This window comes from Eptesicus fuscus, chromosome 1 (genome assembly GCF_027574615.1).
Source record: "Eptesicus fuscus isolate TK198812 chromosome 1, DD_ASM_mEF_20220401, whole genome shotgun sequence".
NCBI classification, from domain to species: Eukaryota; Metazoa; Chordata; class Mammalia; order Chiroptera; family Vespertilionidae; genus Eptesicus; species Eptesicus fuscus.
This window is the reverse complement of record NC_072473.1, coordinates 72699253-72714864: the sequence shown is the minus strand read 5'-3', so window position 1 is coordinate 72714864 and position 15612 is coordinate 72699253. Positions and strand designations below refer to the sequence as shown.

General features: G+C 39.9%; 1 protein-coding gene across 1 annotated transcript in view; it reads right to left on the bottom strand.

The window, feature by feature from the left end:
* The window catches only part of FAM199X (family with sequence similarity 199, X-linked), a 45776-nt gene extending 30534 nt beyond the window's left edge, over positions 1-15242 (bottom strand). Inside the window, exons 1-2 of the mRNA XM_008159182.3 lie at positions 14790-15242; positions 3435-3654 (exon numbers count right to left, since the gene is read on the bottom strand). Of these exons, the coding sequence (XP_008157404.1) occupies positions 3435-3654; positions 14790-14986 (417 nt within the window). The 5' untranslated portion in view covers positions 14987-15242. The remainder of the gene's footprint in view (positions 1-3434; positions 3655-14789) is intronic.
* Positions 15243-15612: the final 370 nt, after the last annotated feature.

Below are 15612 nucleotides of genomic sequence, written 5' to 3'. Positions count from 1 at the left end.
ATGAGATACCACTTTACAAATAGTAGTATGGCTATACCCAAAGACATACAATACCAAGTGCTGTCTCCAAAGATGTGGAGAAATTGGAACTTACATACGGTCATGTCATGTGACACATTGTGTTTCAGTCATCAACAAACCACATATATGAGGGTGGTCCTATCCTATCTAATAAAAGGGTAACATGCAAATCAACTGAACAGACGAACGACTGGTCGCTATGACACTCACTGAGTATCCTTAGCGCTGCTGCAGAGGCAGGAGAGGCTCCTGCCACCACCACTGTGCTTGCCAGCCATGAGCTTGGCTTCTGGCTGAGCGGCGCTCCCCCTGTGGGAGCACACTGACCACCAGGGGGCAGCTTCTGCATTGAGCATATGCCCCCTTGTGGTCAGTACGCATCATAGCGACCAGTTGTTCTGCTGTTTGGTTGATTTGCATACTAGCCTTTTATTATATAGAATTTTAGAGTACTTGCTACTTATTAAAAAAAGTTTGCTGTCGCAAAAAAAAGTTTGAGGCTCAGTGGTTGAGCATCAATCTATGAACCAGGAAGTCACGGTTCCATTTCCGGTCAGGGCACATGCCAGGGTTGTGGGCTTGATACCCAGTGGGGGGCATGCAGGAGGCAGCCATTCGATGATTCTCTCTCATCATTGATATTTCTCTCTCTCTCCCTCTCCCTTCATCTCTGAAATCAATAAAAATATATACACTGAATGGCCAGATTATTATGATCTCTGAACACATAATAATCTGGCCACTCAGTATATATATATATATACACACACACATATTAGAGGCCCGGTGCATGAATTCGTGCATGGGTGGGGTCTGGCCAGGGGGAGGGAACATGGGCAGTTGGCTGGCCTGCCTGCCAGTCAAACTGCTGGTCAAGGGGACAATTTGCATATTAGCCTTTTGTTATATAAGATATACACTAAGTGGCCAGATTATAATGTGTTCAGAGATCATAATAATCTGGCCATTCAGTATATTTTAAAAATAGGTTTGCTGTCAGTGTGTCATGTTACTCCGGCAGCAGCCTCATGCATCTTGTTTCTATCGTGCCTCTTGATTGCATTATTTTGTCTTTGCTGGATTGAATCTTGTGTTGTTTTATAAATTAACATGCTGTACATCCTAGGAGGAATAGGCTGTCCCACACAGCCTAGATGTGTAGTAGGCTATAAGATCTAGGTTTGTAAGTGCACTCTGTGATGTCCACACAACAAAATCACCTAACAATGCATTTCTTAAAATGTATTCTTGTCAAGTGGGGCATAACTGTATTACTGGTGGAAATGTAAAATGGTACAGCCACTTTGGAAAACATTTTGGCAGTTCCTCAAAAAGTTAAACATAGTCATCACATGACTCAGCAATTGCACTCCTAAGTGTATATCCAAGAGAATTAAAAATATACAACCATATAAAAACTCATATCTGAATGTTCACAGCAGCCCAAATATAGAAACAACTCAAATGTCCATCAGCTGATGAATAAACAAAATGTGGTGTATCCATACAATTAATGGAATATTCAGCCATAGAAAGAAATTGCAATGGGTTAAATGTTTGTGTGCCTCCCCTCAAACTCTGTATCTTGAAGCCGTAATCACAAATGTGATGCTATTTGAAGGTGGGGCTTTAGGAGGTAACTAGGTTTATATAATTCATGAGGGTGGAGCATCCATGATGGGAATGGTGACTTTATAAAGGGATAGAGAGATCACAGCTCACTTGTGCTCTCAAACTCTCTTTTCTCTCTCCCCTTACCACATGAAGATACAGAAAAAGGAAGCCATCTGCAAACCAGAAAGAGGGCTCTCACCAGAACCTGACTATGTTGGCATTCTGATCTCAATCTTCTAGCCTCCAGAACTGCAGAAATAAATGTTTGTTGTTTAAGCCACCCAGACTATGGTATTTGTTATAACAACTTGAGCTAAGACAGAAATGATGTACTGTTACATGCTATAATATGGACAAACCTTCAAAACACAGTAAAAGCATTCAGAGACAAAAGGCTACATATCTGAGTCCATTTATATGAAATATTCAGAAAGGCAAGTCCATAGAGAAAGTAGATTAGTGATTGCTAGGGGATGGGGCCTGGGGGATTTGGGACAATCTCCTAAGAGGTATGGATTTCATTTTGGGGTGATGGAAATGTCCTAGAATTGGTGGTGATGGCTGCAAAACATTATGAATATATTAAAAATTGCTGAATTACACATTGTAAAATTATTTAAATGGTGAGTTTTATCTCAAATTTTTAAGTTTAAAAAATTATATTTTTTATCCAAATCATACTTACAACTATATATAAAATAGAAGCCTTTGAAATTATATAAAACATAAAAATACAGTTGTGGATTTTTTCTGTCCTCTTCAAAAACTCTTAAATTTCAATGTAGCATTTTTTATAAGAAAGAAACTGAAATGAAATCTAAATATCCATTATTAGGAAATTTATTAAATTATTATGCAGCTACCAGGAAGATTGATATATGCTAGTTGAAAAAAGCACAGAGTCAAACAGTGGCTCAAGTACAATTTAATGCTATGCAAATGTACTTGTATCTGCATAAGCTCTTAAAAGTGCTAACCACAGCAGAATTGAAATTGGAAACTCTTAAGTTTTAATTTTATGTCATCCTATATTATTTTAATAAAAATTTGAGAAAAAGTAATATTTCATTCCTTTTTGGAATAACAACTTCAAGTATTTAGATGGCTTTCAAACACATTAAGCATTCAAGTTATCTGTTGAATATAACATGTGCAGTATGTAAGGAAAGTTTTTTTAAATGTTGTCTTTTACAATCAGAAAATGGATGTTGCAATAACACAATCTACATTTTCTGATAGATTGTACTCATGATCATAGGCAGCATTTCCAAACAATTTGCCACAAAGTCATTTTACAAAGAGAAAAAAAAACACTATCAGGAAAAAAGCAACTCTACATACAAAGAGAATGCAAAATGAGAAATTATATTTCTGATAACATGACTCAAAATTATGTATTTATGATAATAGTGGTTTGTGATCTTAGATATATAACATGACCCTGACTTAAGTATACTATGCCTATAAGGACATGAAAGCTATTATAATGTAGGAAGAGTAAATTTGCTAGATTCATGCATAGAAAGGTACTGATGATACATAATAATGGGAACATCTTACAAGTATTAAATTACTTGAAAATCTACAAAAGGATATTAGCAGCATAAGAAGCCTAAAAGGTACATCAGCAAAAATAAAGGATACATATTTCATCTAATTCTTAATGTTGTCAGAGAATTTCTATGATTGGATAAACACTGGAGAAATTTGCTTTGAGGTAGAGATAAAAATATCACAACAGAAATTCATACTTCTACTTAGGAAGTAATGATGGCAATTTAAGGGGAAAAAAAACCTACCTGCCATTCAAACTCACTGTCTGACCAATCCCAGTATGTGCTAATAGAAGAAGAGACATCACTGCAGACACTCCCCTCAGGAAATAAGTCAAAAGAAGTGAAGTCTTGCTCATCTAACAGGGAATAGCAATCATCTTGATCTCCAACAGAAACTGATGAAAACAGCTCCTCACTGCATTCTGAGCTGGCAACACTTGTTCCACAAGAAGTTAAGTTCCACCTTAAAAAAAGGAATAAAAGAAATCACAACAGGAATTACAGAATCTACCCAATTTAAAGATATTAATAATACATTTATGATATTCATGAGGAATGTGGGTATATTTTAGGTATGATAATGATACTGTGATTATTTTCAAAAGAGCCCTTATCTTTTAAGGCTACATCTATAATAATAAAAGCGTAATATGCAAATGGACTGAACAACCTAACAACCGAACAGCAGAACGACCCTCCGGACAACCACACTATGACACCCACTGGCCCCAGGCCAGCCAAGGCAGGTGCGATGCGATTGGTCAGGAGCCCAGCCATCACCCCATGATTGATCACATGATCGCCCTGCAGAGGGAGGCCCAGGCCACTGACCAGCAGGCTGTGGCGGGTGTGCAGGGCCTTCCTCTGTGGGGTGAGATCGATCACCCCAAAGAGGGAGGCCCCAGCCAACCACCGTAGCACCGCTGCGGGGTAACCTGGGCCTCCCTCTGTGGGGGCGATCCATTGTGGAGCCCTGGCTGGGTGGGCAGGGCCTCCCTCTTTGGGGCGATCCATCAAGGAGCCCCAGCCGGGTGGGCAGGGCCTACCTCTTTGGGGCGATTGATCACGGGGCTCCCGGACTGTGAGAGGGCACAGGCCAAGCTGAGGGACCCCCCGCCAAGTGCATGAATTTCATGCACTGGGCCTCTAGTATTAAAATATTTATGAATGAGATATGTCAGGGATTTGTCTCAACATAATAAGGGGTTGATAAATGAGTAGGGGTACTGATAAAGCGCACTGCCATATGTGAATAACTTACACTGGGTGATGGGTATATTGGGTACATTACGTTAGTCTCTCTAACTGTGTATCTGTCTGAAAATTTTTATAATACAATATTTTAAAAGAAAAAATGTATTTAAATTAGGGATAAAGTAAAACCTTCATCCATAAGCAAAACATATAACATACTGGTTATGAGTAAGCTCTGGAGTCAAACTGAGTTCAAATTCTTGCTCTGTCACTTGCCTGCTGTTTGATCTTAAGCAAAACACACCCTCTCCAAGCCTGTGTCCTTATTTTTTAAATGCAGCTATGGTGAAAAATGTTTATAAAGCGCTTAGCAGACATAAAAAGTGTTCAATAAATGGCAGCTATTATTATCATTAAAGGAAGAGAGAAGCCATTGCAGGGCAGAGAAAAGCACCAACAAAGTATACAGGTAGAAGCTCAAAAGTGTTTCTTACATGCTCGGCCAGCGTGGCTCAGTGGTTTAGAGTCAACCTAGGAACCAGGAGGTCACAGTTCAATTCCTGGTCAGGGCACATGCCTGGGTTGCAGGCTCGATCCCCAGTGGGGTGGGCATGCAGGAGACAGCCAATCCATGATTCTCTCTCATCATTGATGTTTCTATCTCTCTCCCTCTCCCTTCCTCTCTGAAATCAATAAAAATCTTTTTAAAAAGTATTTCTTATAACCAATAATACCCAGCAATAACTAATCTATATATATAAAAGCCTAAGTAACCACCCGACCACCCAACCGGTAGCTATGAGACGCAATGACCACCAGAGGGCAGATGCTCAAAGCAGGAGCTGCCGAGCTGCGGTGACTTGGCAGCTGTGGTTCTCAGGTGATGCATGCAGAACCAGAGAGGAGGGAGCCCGATTCTGGAGTGCATCACCTGAGAACCGCTCTCTCGCAATCTGGGACCCCTCAGGGGATGTCAGAGAGCTGGTTTCGCCCAATCCCCACAGGCCAGGCCAAGGGACCCCACCGATGCTCTAGTCCATAATATTTTGGTACTTTTTCTGCATGAATTTTTTTTTTCAGAGTCAGCATTCTGCATATATTTTAGTAACCAGCTTTCTTTCACTTAACATTATACAGTGAACATAGCCCCATGTATATTACCTGAAAACATTTTAAAGCCTATACAATATCCCATTGATTAAATGTATCATAGTTTATTTAATCTTATTCCTTCAATAATATCTACTTAAGTTGTTTCCAATTTTTTGGTATTACAATACTGAGATAAAACATTTTGTTTATAATTATTTATCCAAATATATAATCTCTCAGGATAGATTACTTGGAAGGAAAGTACTGAGTCACAGAATATAAACACTTTAAAGACCATAGCATACTTAGTTAAATACCTTTCTGAAAGGCTGCACTGATTTACACTCCCCAAAGCAGTATATAAAAGTGGTCATTTCACCACAACTTTAACAACACTGGAATTTTCATTTCTAAAATTTTTACCTGATGGGAGAAAAACATTTTTATATCAATTTTTAATTATTTGATTATTGGAAAGATCAAAATTAAAAATATTTATTAGCTATTTTGCTACAGCGTTTTTCTCTATGTTAATGTTTTCCTTATTGATTTTTTAAAGAGTTCTTTATGCATTAAGGATATTAACATTTCATTTGTAATATTTGTTGAAGGGTTATAATTTCTTTCTTTTTCTTTTTGGTCTTGAAATCTACAAATCTGTTTTCTTTTGTAAATTTCCAGTAGCTGTATACTAGTAATGATATAATCTTCATTGCTTTGGCAGTACCCTAGGGAATTAATTCTTAAAATAATGATTTAGTATATCAGATACTAATAAGGTACTGAAATAATGACTTCTGAAGAAAAGTCTGTTATTTACCTATAATTAGGTTGTTTCTCATTCATCAAATCCAGTTTTTTTCTTGAATTATATTTTTTAACTCCTCCCTCTTATTTTATATGACTAACCTTAATTCCAAAGTTATTAATTTACAAAATTCAGGCAATCCAGCAAATTCTATGGCACCTTTTCCATTGAGCTAAAGGTAAAGTATTTTATATCAGTGAAACAGACACAGAGATATATACACTCTAAACTATTATAGTTCAGTAAATATAAAAACAGATGTCAACAAACTTTTATAAGTAGGCAAATTATAAAATTCATCTAAGAATCCATGGATATACCTTCTAATATTGCCTAGTTTCATCACATGCTTGCTAGGTAGGAAGTATCCTCATTTTTAAAAAATCAACAAACCTAGTAGAATTCACCAAATTGCCCAGGTCACACAATAAGACGATATAAAAGCTGTGAATAGCAATCATAAGTTTTGTCCTGGACACAGTTAAACTATATCTAGATTTTGTCCTGAGCAAACTGTTTTTTTCTTTTGTGTCTTCAAATCACATATTACTTTTTCTGAACATTTATTCACTCACCCACTCAACATTTAGTCAGTATCTTCTACTGTGCCAAGTACTGTGTTATGTGCTAGGAAAAGCTGTTAGATAATTGTTTTTAATGAGAATCCCTTTCATCTTGAAAAACTTTGGTAAAAATGTATATTTTCCTCTATGAGCAAAAATAACTTTTTAAAAAACCTATTTAATAATTTTATGGTTAGATCACTGACAAGGGAGTCAGGAATTTTGCAGACTTTGTTCATTATTGGTTTTGTGTTCTTACTTTAGGATAAAATCAGTATGTTCCTCAGTTTTCCAGATCCATGACTTTATAACAGATATAAAAGGGTTCTGGGTATTCTTAGAAGCTTTTTCCTTTTCTTTTCTTTTTTAATTAACAGTGGCATGAAATCTGGCTCATACTTCACGCAAATCATTTACAAAACAGAAAAATGGTATGTTTTCCTATTAGAGATATTTTAATTCTATTATCTTCTAACTTGAAAATATTATTTTTATTACTAAAGGCAATGTGGATAAAAACAAAGTAGGAAGTATTTTTATCCACTACTTGTAGTAGTGTTAAATTGGCATAATTTTTCTGAAAAGCATTTGGTAGTGTATATATATGTCAAAAGCTTTAAAAAAATGTTCATTCCTTTGAGCATGTCTTCATGTGTCTCTTGGCCTTCTGTAGGTCCTATTTCAAAAAGTGTCTATTTAGATCCTCTGCCCATTTTTTGATTGGATTGTTTATCTTCCTTTTGTTGAGTTGTATGAGTTCCCTGTAAATGTTGGAGATTAAACCCTTATTGGAGATAACATTGGCAAATATGTTCTCCCATGAAGTGAGCTTTCTTGTTGTTTTGTTTATGGTTTCTTTTGCTGTGCAGAAGCCTTCTATTTTGATGTAGTCCCATTTGTTTATTTTCTCCTTAGTTTCCATTTCTCTAGGAGCTGTGTCGGTAAAGATATTGTTACGACAAATGTCTATTTTCCTGCCTATGGAGTCTTCTAAGATTTTTATGGTTTCCCGTCTTACATTTAAGTCCTTTAACCATTTTGAGTTTATTTTTTTGTATGGTGTAAGTTGGTGATCTAGTTTCATTTTTTTGCATGTATCTGACCAATTTTCCCAGCGCCATTTATTGAAGAGACTGTCTTGACTCCATTGTATGCTCTTGCCTCCTTTGTCAAATATTAATTGAGCATACTGGCTTGGGTCGATTTCTGAGTTCTCTGTTCAGTCCCATTGGTCTATATGTCTGTTCTTGTGCCAATACCAGGCAGTTTTGAGTACAGTGGCTTTGTAATACAGCTTGAAATCTGGTATTGAGATCCCTCCCACTTTATTCTTCTTTCTCAGGATTGCTGTGGCTAGTCAGGGTCTTTTTTAATTCCAGATGAATTTTTGGAGAGTTTGTTCTAGGTCTGTGAAATATGCTATTGGTATTTTAATGAAGATTGCATTGAATCTCTAAATTGCTTTGGGTAATATGGACATTTTAATGATGTTTATTCTATCAATCCATGAACACGGTATATTCTTCCATTTGTTTATGTCTTCCTATATTTCTTTTTTCAATTCCTGTAGTTTTCTAAGTACAGGTCTTTTATGTCCTTGGTTAAGTTTATTCCTAGGTATCTTAATTTTTTTGGTGCAATGGTAAATGGGATTTTTTTTTTAGTTTCTCTTTCTGTGAGTTCATTATCCTATATAATAAAAGCGTAATACGCAAATTGGCCAAACGGCGGATGCGCACTGACTACCAGGGGAAAGACGCTCAATGCAGGAGCTGCCCTCCGGTGATCAGTGTGCTCCCACAGGGGGAGCACCGCTCAGCCAGAAGCTGGGCTCACAGCTGGCGAGCACAGCGGCAGTGGCAGGAGCCTCTCCCACCTCCGCTGCAGGCCAGCAGTAAGGACCAAGGGGTTCCAGACTGCAAGACAGCCCCGGACTGCAAGAGGGATGTCTAAGTCGGCAGGTGGACATCTCCTGAGGGGTCCCAGACTGCGAGAGGGCACAGGCCTGGCTGAGGGACATCTCCCCCTCCCCAGTGCACGAATCTCATGCACCGGGCTTCTAGTTGGTGTATAAAAAAGCCATAGATTTCTGGGTGTTAATTTTGTATCCTATTACATTGCTGAATTCATTTACTAGTATTGTTTATTTGATGCTCAAAGTCACTAATCATCCAAGAGATGCAAATCAAAACAACAATGAGGTACCATCTCACACCTGTCAGAATGGCTATCATCAACAAATCAACAAATGACAAGTGCTGGAGAGGATGTGGAGAAACAGGAACCCTCGTGCACTGCTGGTGGGAATGCAGACTGGTGCAGCCACTGTGGAGAACAGTATGGAATTTCCTCAAAAATCTAAAAATGGAACTCCCATTTGACCCAGTGATACCACTTCTAGGAATATATCCCAAGAAATCAGAAACAGCAATCAGAAAGGATATATGCACCCCTATATTCACAGCAACACAATTTACTATAGCTAAGATTTGGAAACAGCCTAAGTGCCCATCAGCAGATGAGTGAATTAAAAAACTGTGGTACATCTACACAATGGAATACTACGCTGCTATAAAAAAGATGGAACTTTTACCATTTGCAACAGCATGGATGGATCTGGAGAGCTTTATGCTAAGTGAAATAAGCCAGTCAGAGAAAGATAAATATCACATGATCTCACTCATGTGTGGAATATGATGAATAATATAGACTGATGAACAAAAATGGATCCAGAGACAGAGAAGCACCGAAGGTACTATACTATCCAACCTCAGAGGGAAGGCAGGGAAGGGAGTGCGGGGGGGGGGGGGGGGGGGGGGGGGGAGGGATGAAAGAGATCAACCAAAGGACTTGTATGCATGCATATTAGCATAACCAATGGACAAGGACACTGGGGCGGTGGGGGCTTGTCCTGGGGGGGTGGGAGTGGCTGGGGAGGGGTTGATGGGGGAAAAAGGAGACATATGTAATACTTTAAACAATAATAAAATAAATTAGTTAAAAAAAGAAAGAAAAACCTGTTCATTTCTTTTCACTCAGTAATCTAGGAATCTATCCCCTTCCCCAAATAGAAATTTGGAAACAAGATGTATGTGCAAACATGTCTAAACAGTATTATAATAGCCAAAAAAGGGAAAATAAATTACTCCAAGCATGGGGAACAATTAAATAAGTGTTTTTCTAACCATTAGAAATCTTATTTTCTGACTATTTAGTGAAAAGGAAAACAGTCGCAGTATAAGTGCAAATAACCTGGTCACAAATTATATATTTGGCCTGATCCTGATTTTTAAAATTATATGTGTACATAAAAAGAACATTAAAAGTAACATCAAAATGTTAACAGTTATCTTTAGTGAAAGGTATCATAAATGATAGTTTTGTATATGCCCACAATTTTGTATCAGGAGCTTTCATAATAAACATATGTGTGATTCTTTTAGACTGTTTTGTCAGTTTCAAATCTGTAACCAATGATCACTGTATGCATCCACTCAGCAGTGAACCATTCAAATTTATAAAGCCTTTACATCTTATTCCACCAAGAGAAAGCTACCTAAAACTGAAAGCCTACCTATAACCATAAAATTATTCACAAAGGAGACTTTCTCCACGCTGTGATAGAAAAATGTGGAAAAGAATCCCAATAAAATGGGGTTTAACTCAACAACTAGGTTAGCTGCCCAAATTTTAATTTAAAAAACGATAACACCAAGAAAATTTATCTGCAAGGTTTTTTCACTAAGAATACACAACGGACTTTCAATGGCATTTTGGTAAAATTCAGAAAAGCAGGTAAACCATATACATATTCTTCTAAGCCCTTTCTCAGGTAGACCTAATCATTACCTCTCAGGATGAAAATCCAGCCAATGAGCACTGTGGAATAAGTCCTACTGTGAGACTGATGAAAGTCATTCAAAATCTATGTCATTAATTCCCAGGGTACAATCCCATAATATAATGAGTATTCATCACTGACTCCATGCCAGAATCCCCATAGAGCAACCCTGACCTGGGCTACTCCTCTGGAGCCCCAAGTCACAAGTTAGAGAAGATAGTACAACCCCCCTAACTCTCCTCTAAGTGACCTCAATTGCCTTAGGATCATTACACATACCTCCTACCCCCTCTACAGTCTTGAAAATAAAAACATTCCACGTCATTTTTAGGGCTATGTCTTCCATTTTGGCTTCTGAATTCATCTCATCCGTCTTCTGCCATACCACCCTCTTTTTTCTTTTCAATTTCTCTTTCCTATGAGCTGCTCCTAATGAGCTAAAATCTCTACTCCTGGAAAAGAAAAAGTAAACAAAGCCAAAAAAATCTTCACTTTATTCTTTCAAATATTACCAAATCTCCTCTTCTTCCTTTCCCTACATTTATTGAAAAGTTTCATCTTCTGTCTTTGTAACCCATAGTTCCACTCGTGTCACGCTACTGGAATTTCCATTCTGATTGCTCCCAAATCTACATTTCTGGCCTGGATAGTTCTCTAAAGCCTTAGCCCCATGTTTAACTTGTCCCAAGTCCCCAAACCAAATTCCTCTTGCCTCTCTCTGTTCATGGAATGTGGTTCTCCCACCTGCAACTCACAGCTCTTCTGCACCTCTATTTCTATATTGAGATAGGAAAACTATGGGTAATACAAAAAGTGCACAGTAGTGTTGGGGTTTTTCTGGTTACTGTGATTGAAAACAAGGCTCTAAAATCACATAAATGATAACTGCTTTATACAATAGTTCATTTCCTATCCTGCCAATAACATGTGAGGCACTGTCCTCCCACACGCTTTTCACAAATTCTCAATGTCAAAGTACTAATGTACTCCTGAAAGAGTAAGAAAATAACACAACGAATAGTTCATATTAAGCCCCTTTATCTCACAATTTAATTATAGGACCTACCAATAACATAATTTTTTTCAGTTTGCTAAATGACATCTTTTTTATGGTAGAGGTTGTGGTGGACAACTGCTAATACAAAATCCACAACTACATTGAAAAATGCTGTCCCCAAAACCAAAAACATGTCTTTAACATTACATATATATTTCATATCGACATTTCAATTTAAAAATATTTGTTTATTGCCCTAACCGGTTTGGCTCAGTGGATAGAGTGTCAGCCTACGGAATGAAGGGTCTCAGGTTCGAAGGAAGGGCAAGTAGGTTGGTTGTGGGCACATCCCCAGTAGGGGGCGCGCAGGAGGCAGCTGATCAATGTTTCTCTCTCATGGATGTTTCTAACTCTCTATCCCTCTCCCTTCCTCTCTGTAAAAAATCAATAAAATATATTAAAAATAAATAAATAAAAATATTTGTTTATTGAAATTTATTTTATACTCCCACAATTCCAGACAAACCCTACTTAGTCATAAAATCCTAACATACTACTAGAAAAGTGTGAATTCTTAGGAAAATGGCTGTGTTCATGTATTACTTTCCACTAAACTTATACCAGTGACACACCAACCTAAATAACAGGTGACTCTAACCTGAACACTACGAACATTCAACCTTAAGGATCATAAGTAATGGTGCCCAGAATCCAATAAATGAACAGGTATAGAAATGTCATCATCCTAAGGCCCTTATCAACAGCATTATTTAAACACTCTCCAGTTTTCTTATCAGGCAACAAAAAGCAAAATAAAGGTAAATCAATTGTCTACCCCCTGACATGCTTTCCACTTTCAATGATTTTTTTTTATAATGACTAAACTCAAAGCAGAATATCTGTACTCAACTACCCAGATATGTTTTTTGGATTGTTGCTCAAATTGGTGAATGATGTGATGTGAATTAAAAAAGTGACACATAAAACTTCAAAATAAAAGAACTCCCTAAACTTTACCCATATATATGATTTAGCTGTTTGCTTCTCCTTGAAAAGAAATGACTGGAAGCATATAGTCCTCTCAAACACCATCATGGGGAGGGGTAAGAAGGCAGAACATTCCAGAGGAGAAAAGATTTAAAAAGTAAGGTAGCCCAAGGAAGAAACAACATCTGCTGTAAGAATTGCTAATTCTGCTTTCCCTAATCTCTGCTGAAAAGAATACAGAGAAAGATACATTAAATCTCCTACTGCCATTCCAAGCCTTGCAAAAAGTGGGGGAGGAGAGGGGGGGGTTTTAAAAAGCAGGCAGTAACTAGGAAAAAAAAATACTTGACTTGGAAAAAGTAGGGCTGAACAGGAACTTCCCCCTCCATCTTCACTGCCCCATTCTGCAAAACAACCCTGCTTTTACCATGGTCTCTAAGAAAAGGGATAGAAAAACACGGAAAAAATGGGGAGGAGAAAGCTGTAGGGAATGTACTGTTCTCCTTGCTTCACTCCCCATCACCCCAGTCCATTTTGGCAGTGCTTGCCCTCAGCCTCTGTCCCTACACTCCCTTGTCCTCATTATCAGAGCAAGATAATTCTGAAATCATTTCACTTTTCCGTGTATTTAACTTGATCCAATGTTGCAAAATGCAAATATGTCCAAAAGTATTATTTCACACTATTTTCCAATGCCAAAAATCCTAAGCACACTAGATTTCATGAATATGTGACATTAATGTTAAAGTTACTGTATGGGTTAATAGGCTTTAGTGAGTTAGTCTAAGAAAGTATAACAACCATTTATTACACTGGAGCCATTAACTCTGTTCCAAGTTTTAGCACTGGCTCCAAAAGAGTGTCCCTGGTTTTGCCTAACTCAGTTTTATGACCTTGAACTCAGTCTTTTCTCTCTGGGCCTCAGTTTACCAGCATTTCCTTTTCAAATATGCTGTACTGATGTTCTGGATGATTGCTTAACTATAGCACCTTGCTTCCAGATGATACAACTTTCTTTTAGGTAAGAGTCATGTTTTATACCAGTACATTCCTTGTACCTGGTAGAAGCTCAGTAAATCTCTAGACTTAATTTAAGAGATGGCCAGGAACATACAAAAGACATTAAAATGTGAAAGGATTTGTTCATGCTCATATTATAAACTGCATCAGAAATCAGAACTAGACTCCTTAATTCAACTCCAGTATTTTCTATAGCTGAACTCCTCTCCTTTTTCTCCACACACCCTCCCAGGCCTTTGTATATATATATATCTCAAACATCCACCTATATCAAAGGTTGGGGCTACGTGTAAAACATTTTCAAATCCCCCACATTCCGTATAACACTTAAATGCTTGCTTGAGAGAATTCTCCAAAGTACTCCTTTCTAATAAAATTAGTTAAAGGACGCACCCCCTGAATAAATTTGTATTAAGCAAGCCTATCCAAAGCCTCGTTCCATCCTTCCACAAGGGGAGCAAATCAAGGCGTGTGCTACATGAAGAAATCTTCCAGATTTAAGCTTATACATTTTGGAAGGCCCTAAAGCGCGAAGGCAACGAGTTCGTAAAGGAGAGAGAGAAAAAAACTGTCTGGTTTCCTAGAGCTTCACTAAAAAAATGGGAGGGGAGGTGGAAATAATAGTTGTGAGACAGGTTAAAAATTGGGGAAAATAAGATAGCTTTAAAAGTGCCACCTTGCAAAAGATCCGGGGATTAATTTTGAGCCATCTGAAACCCACTTGTCAGAAATGGAAGGGGTTAAACGTTTGCGGGTGAAGGAAAACAGGGGGGCAGCTAAAAATCAAAGGTGGGGGTCTGGGATTCGCAGGGGACAGATGGGGGAGGGAGAGAGGAGGAGGAGTAGCTAAGATCAGAAGATGAATGGGGAACGAGAGTAAAATGCCGACCAAGGAAAATCAGGAGGGCAGGGGTGAAAAGAGGGAGGGGAAGCGAGAAGGGGCCCGGGAATGCACACTAATCGAAGAGAAAGATGGGGGAGGGGCGGATGTAAGCGCAGACCCTGGGCTGAGCGCGAGGCTCGGGGGCGACCCAGAGGTCCCAGACTTGAGGCAGGGATGTGGGCAATCAGCCCTGTCCCCAGCCGCGGTTCATACCTGTTAGTGTGGAAGCGGTGGAGCGGGTCGGTACGGTGGCAAGAAGACAGCTGGCAGCCGAAGTCACTGATGTCCAGGCAGCCCGGCTCCTCGCTCGGGCAGGTGCCCACCCCGCGAGGGGGTCCCAGAAGCGGGAAGGGTTCCTCGGGGGTCAGAAACTTCTCGTACGAAGCGGTGGCGGACGTCTCGTCGGACATGGCTGGAGATGGCCGAGTTCGGGCTACCTCTCTGATCCCGGGCTGCTCCCAGGTCCGCCCCTGCCCCCACTCTAAACTGTCCGCCTTCGCCGCCGCGCCCGGGTGTGCCCGCCGCAGTTCACCTGCAGGCTGAACGCCCGCCGCTGCCCCGGGAGTGCGGCGCTGCGCGAAGAGGCGGCTCCAGGCCACAACCCTGTGGCCCCCGAATAGGTTCCCCTTGTGGCTTCCGCAGCCGACTCAGTCGCCGGCGCCGCTGCTATCCAGCCCGGCCTCGTCAGCGCAGCGCCGCCGCCGCCGCCAGGCCCGCCCACTGCGCTCGCCGCCCCAGTCCGCCCAGCGCCGGCCGGGACTGGAAGGGCAGCCGGAAGCCGCTCCCCGCGCCCCCTGCTGGAGCGGAGGAGGAACGGAACCTCCTCGAGCCGCACCGCAGCCGCAGCCGCAGTCGCAGCTGCACTGCCCACCCCGCCCTCCCTGTGGCCAATCAGGGATTCCGGGCGCTAAAAGGCCCAGCAGTTCAGGCCAACCCCCTCCTCCGCTTGGCACCCGCAGCTACAGGCCTTCGAAAAGGGACTTGGCCAAGGTAACACTGTGGTTGTGTGAGAAAGAATCCTGATGCCCTGGTTCCC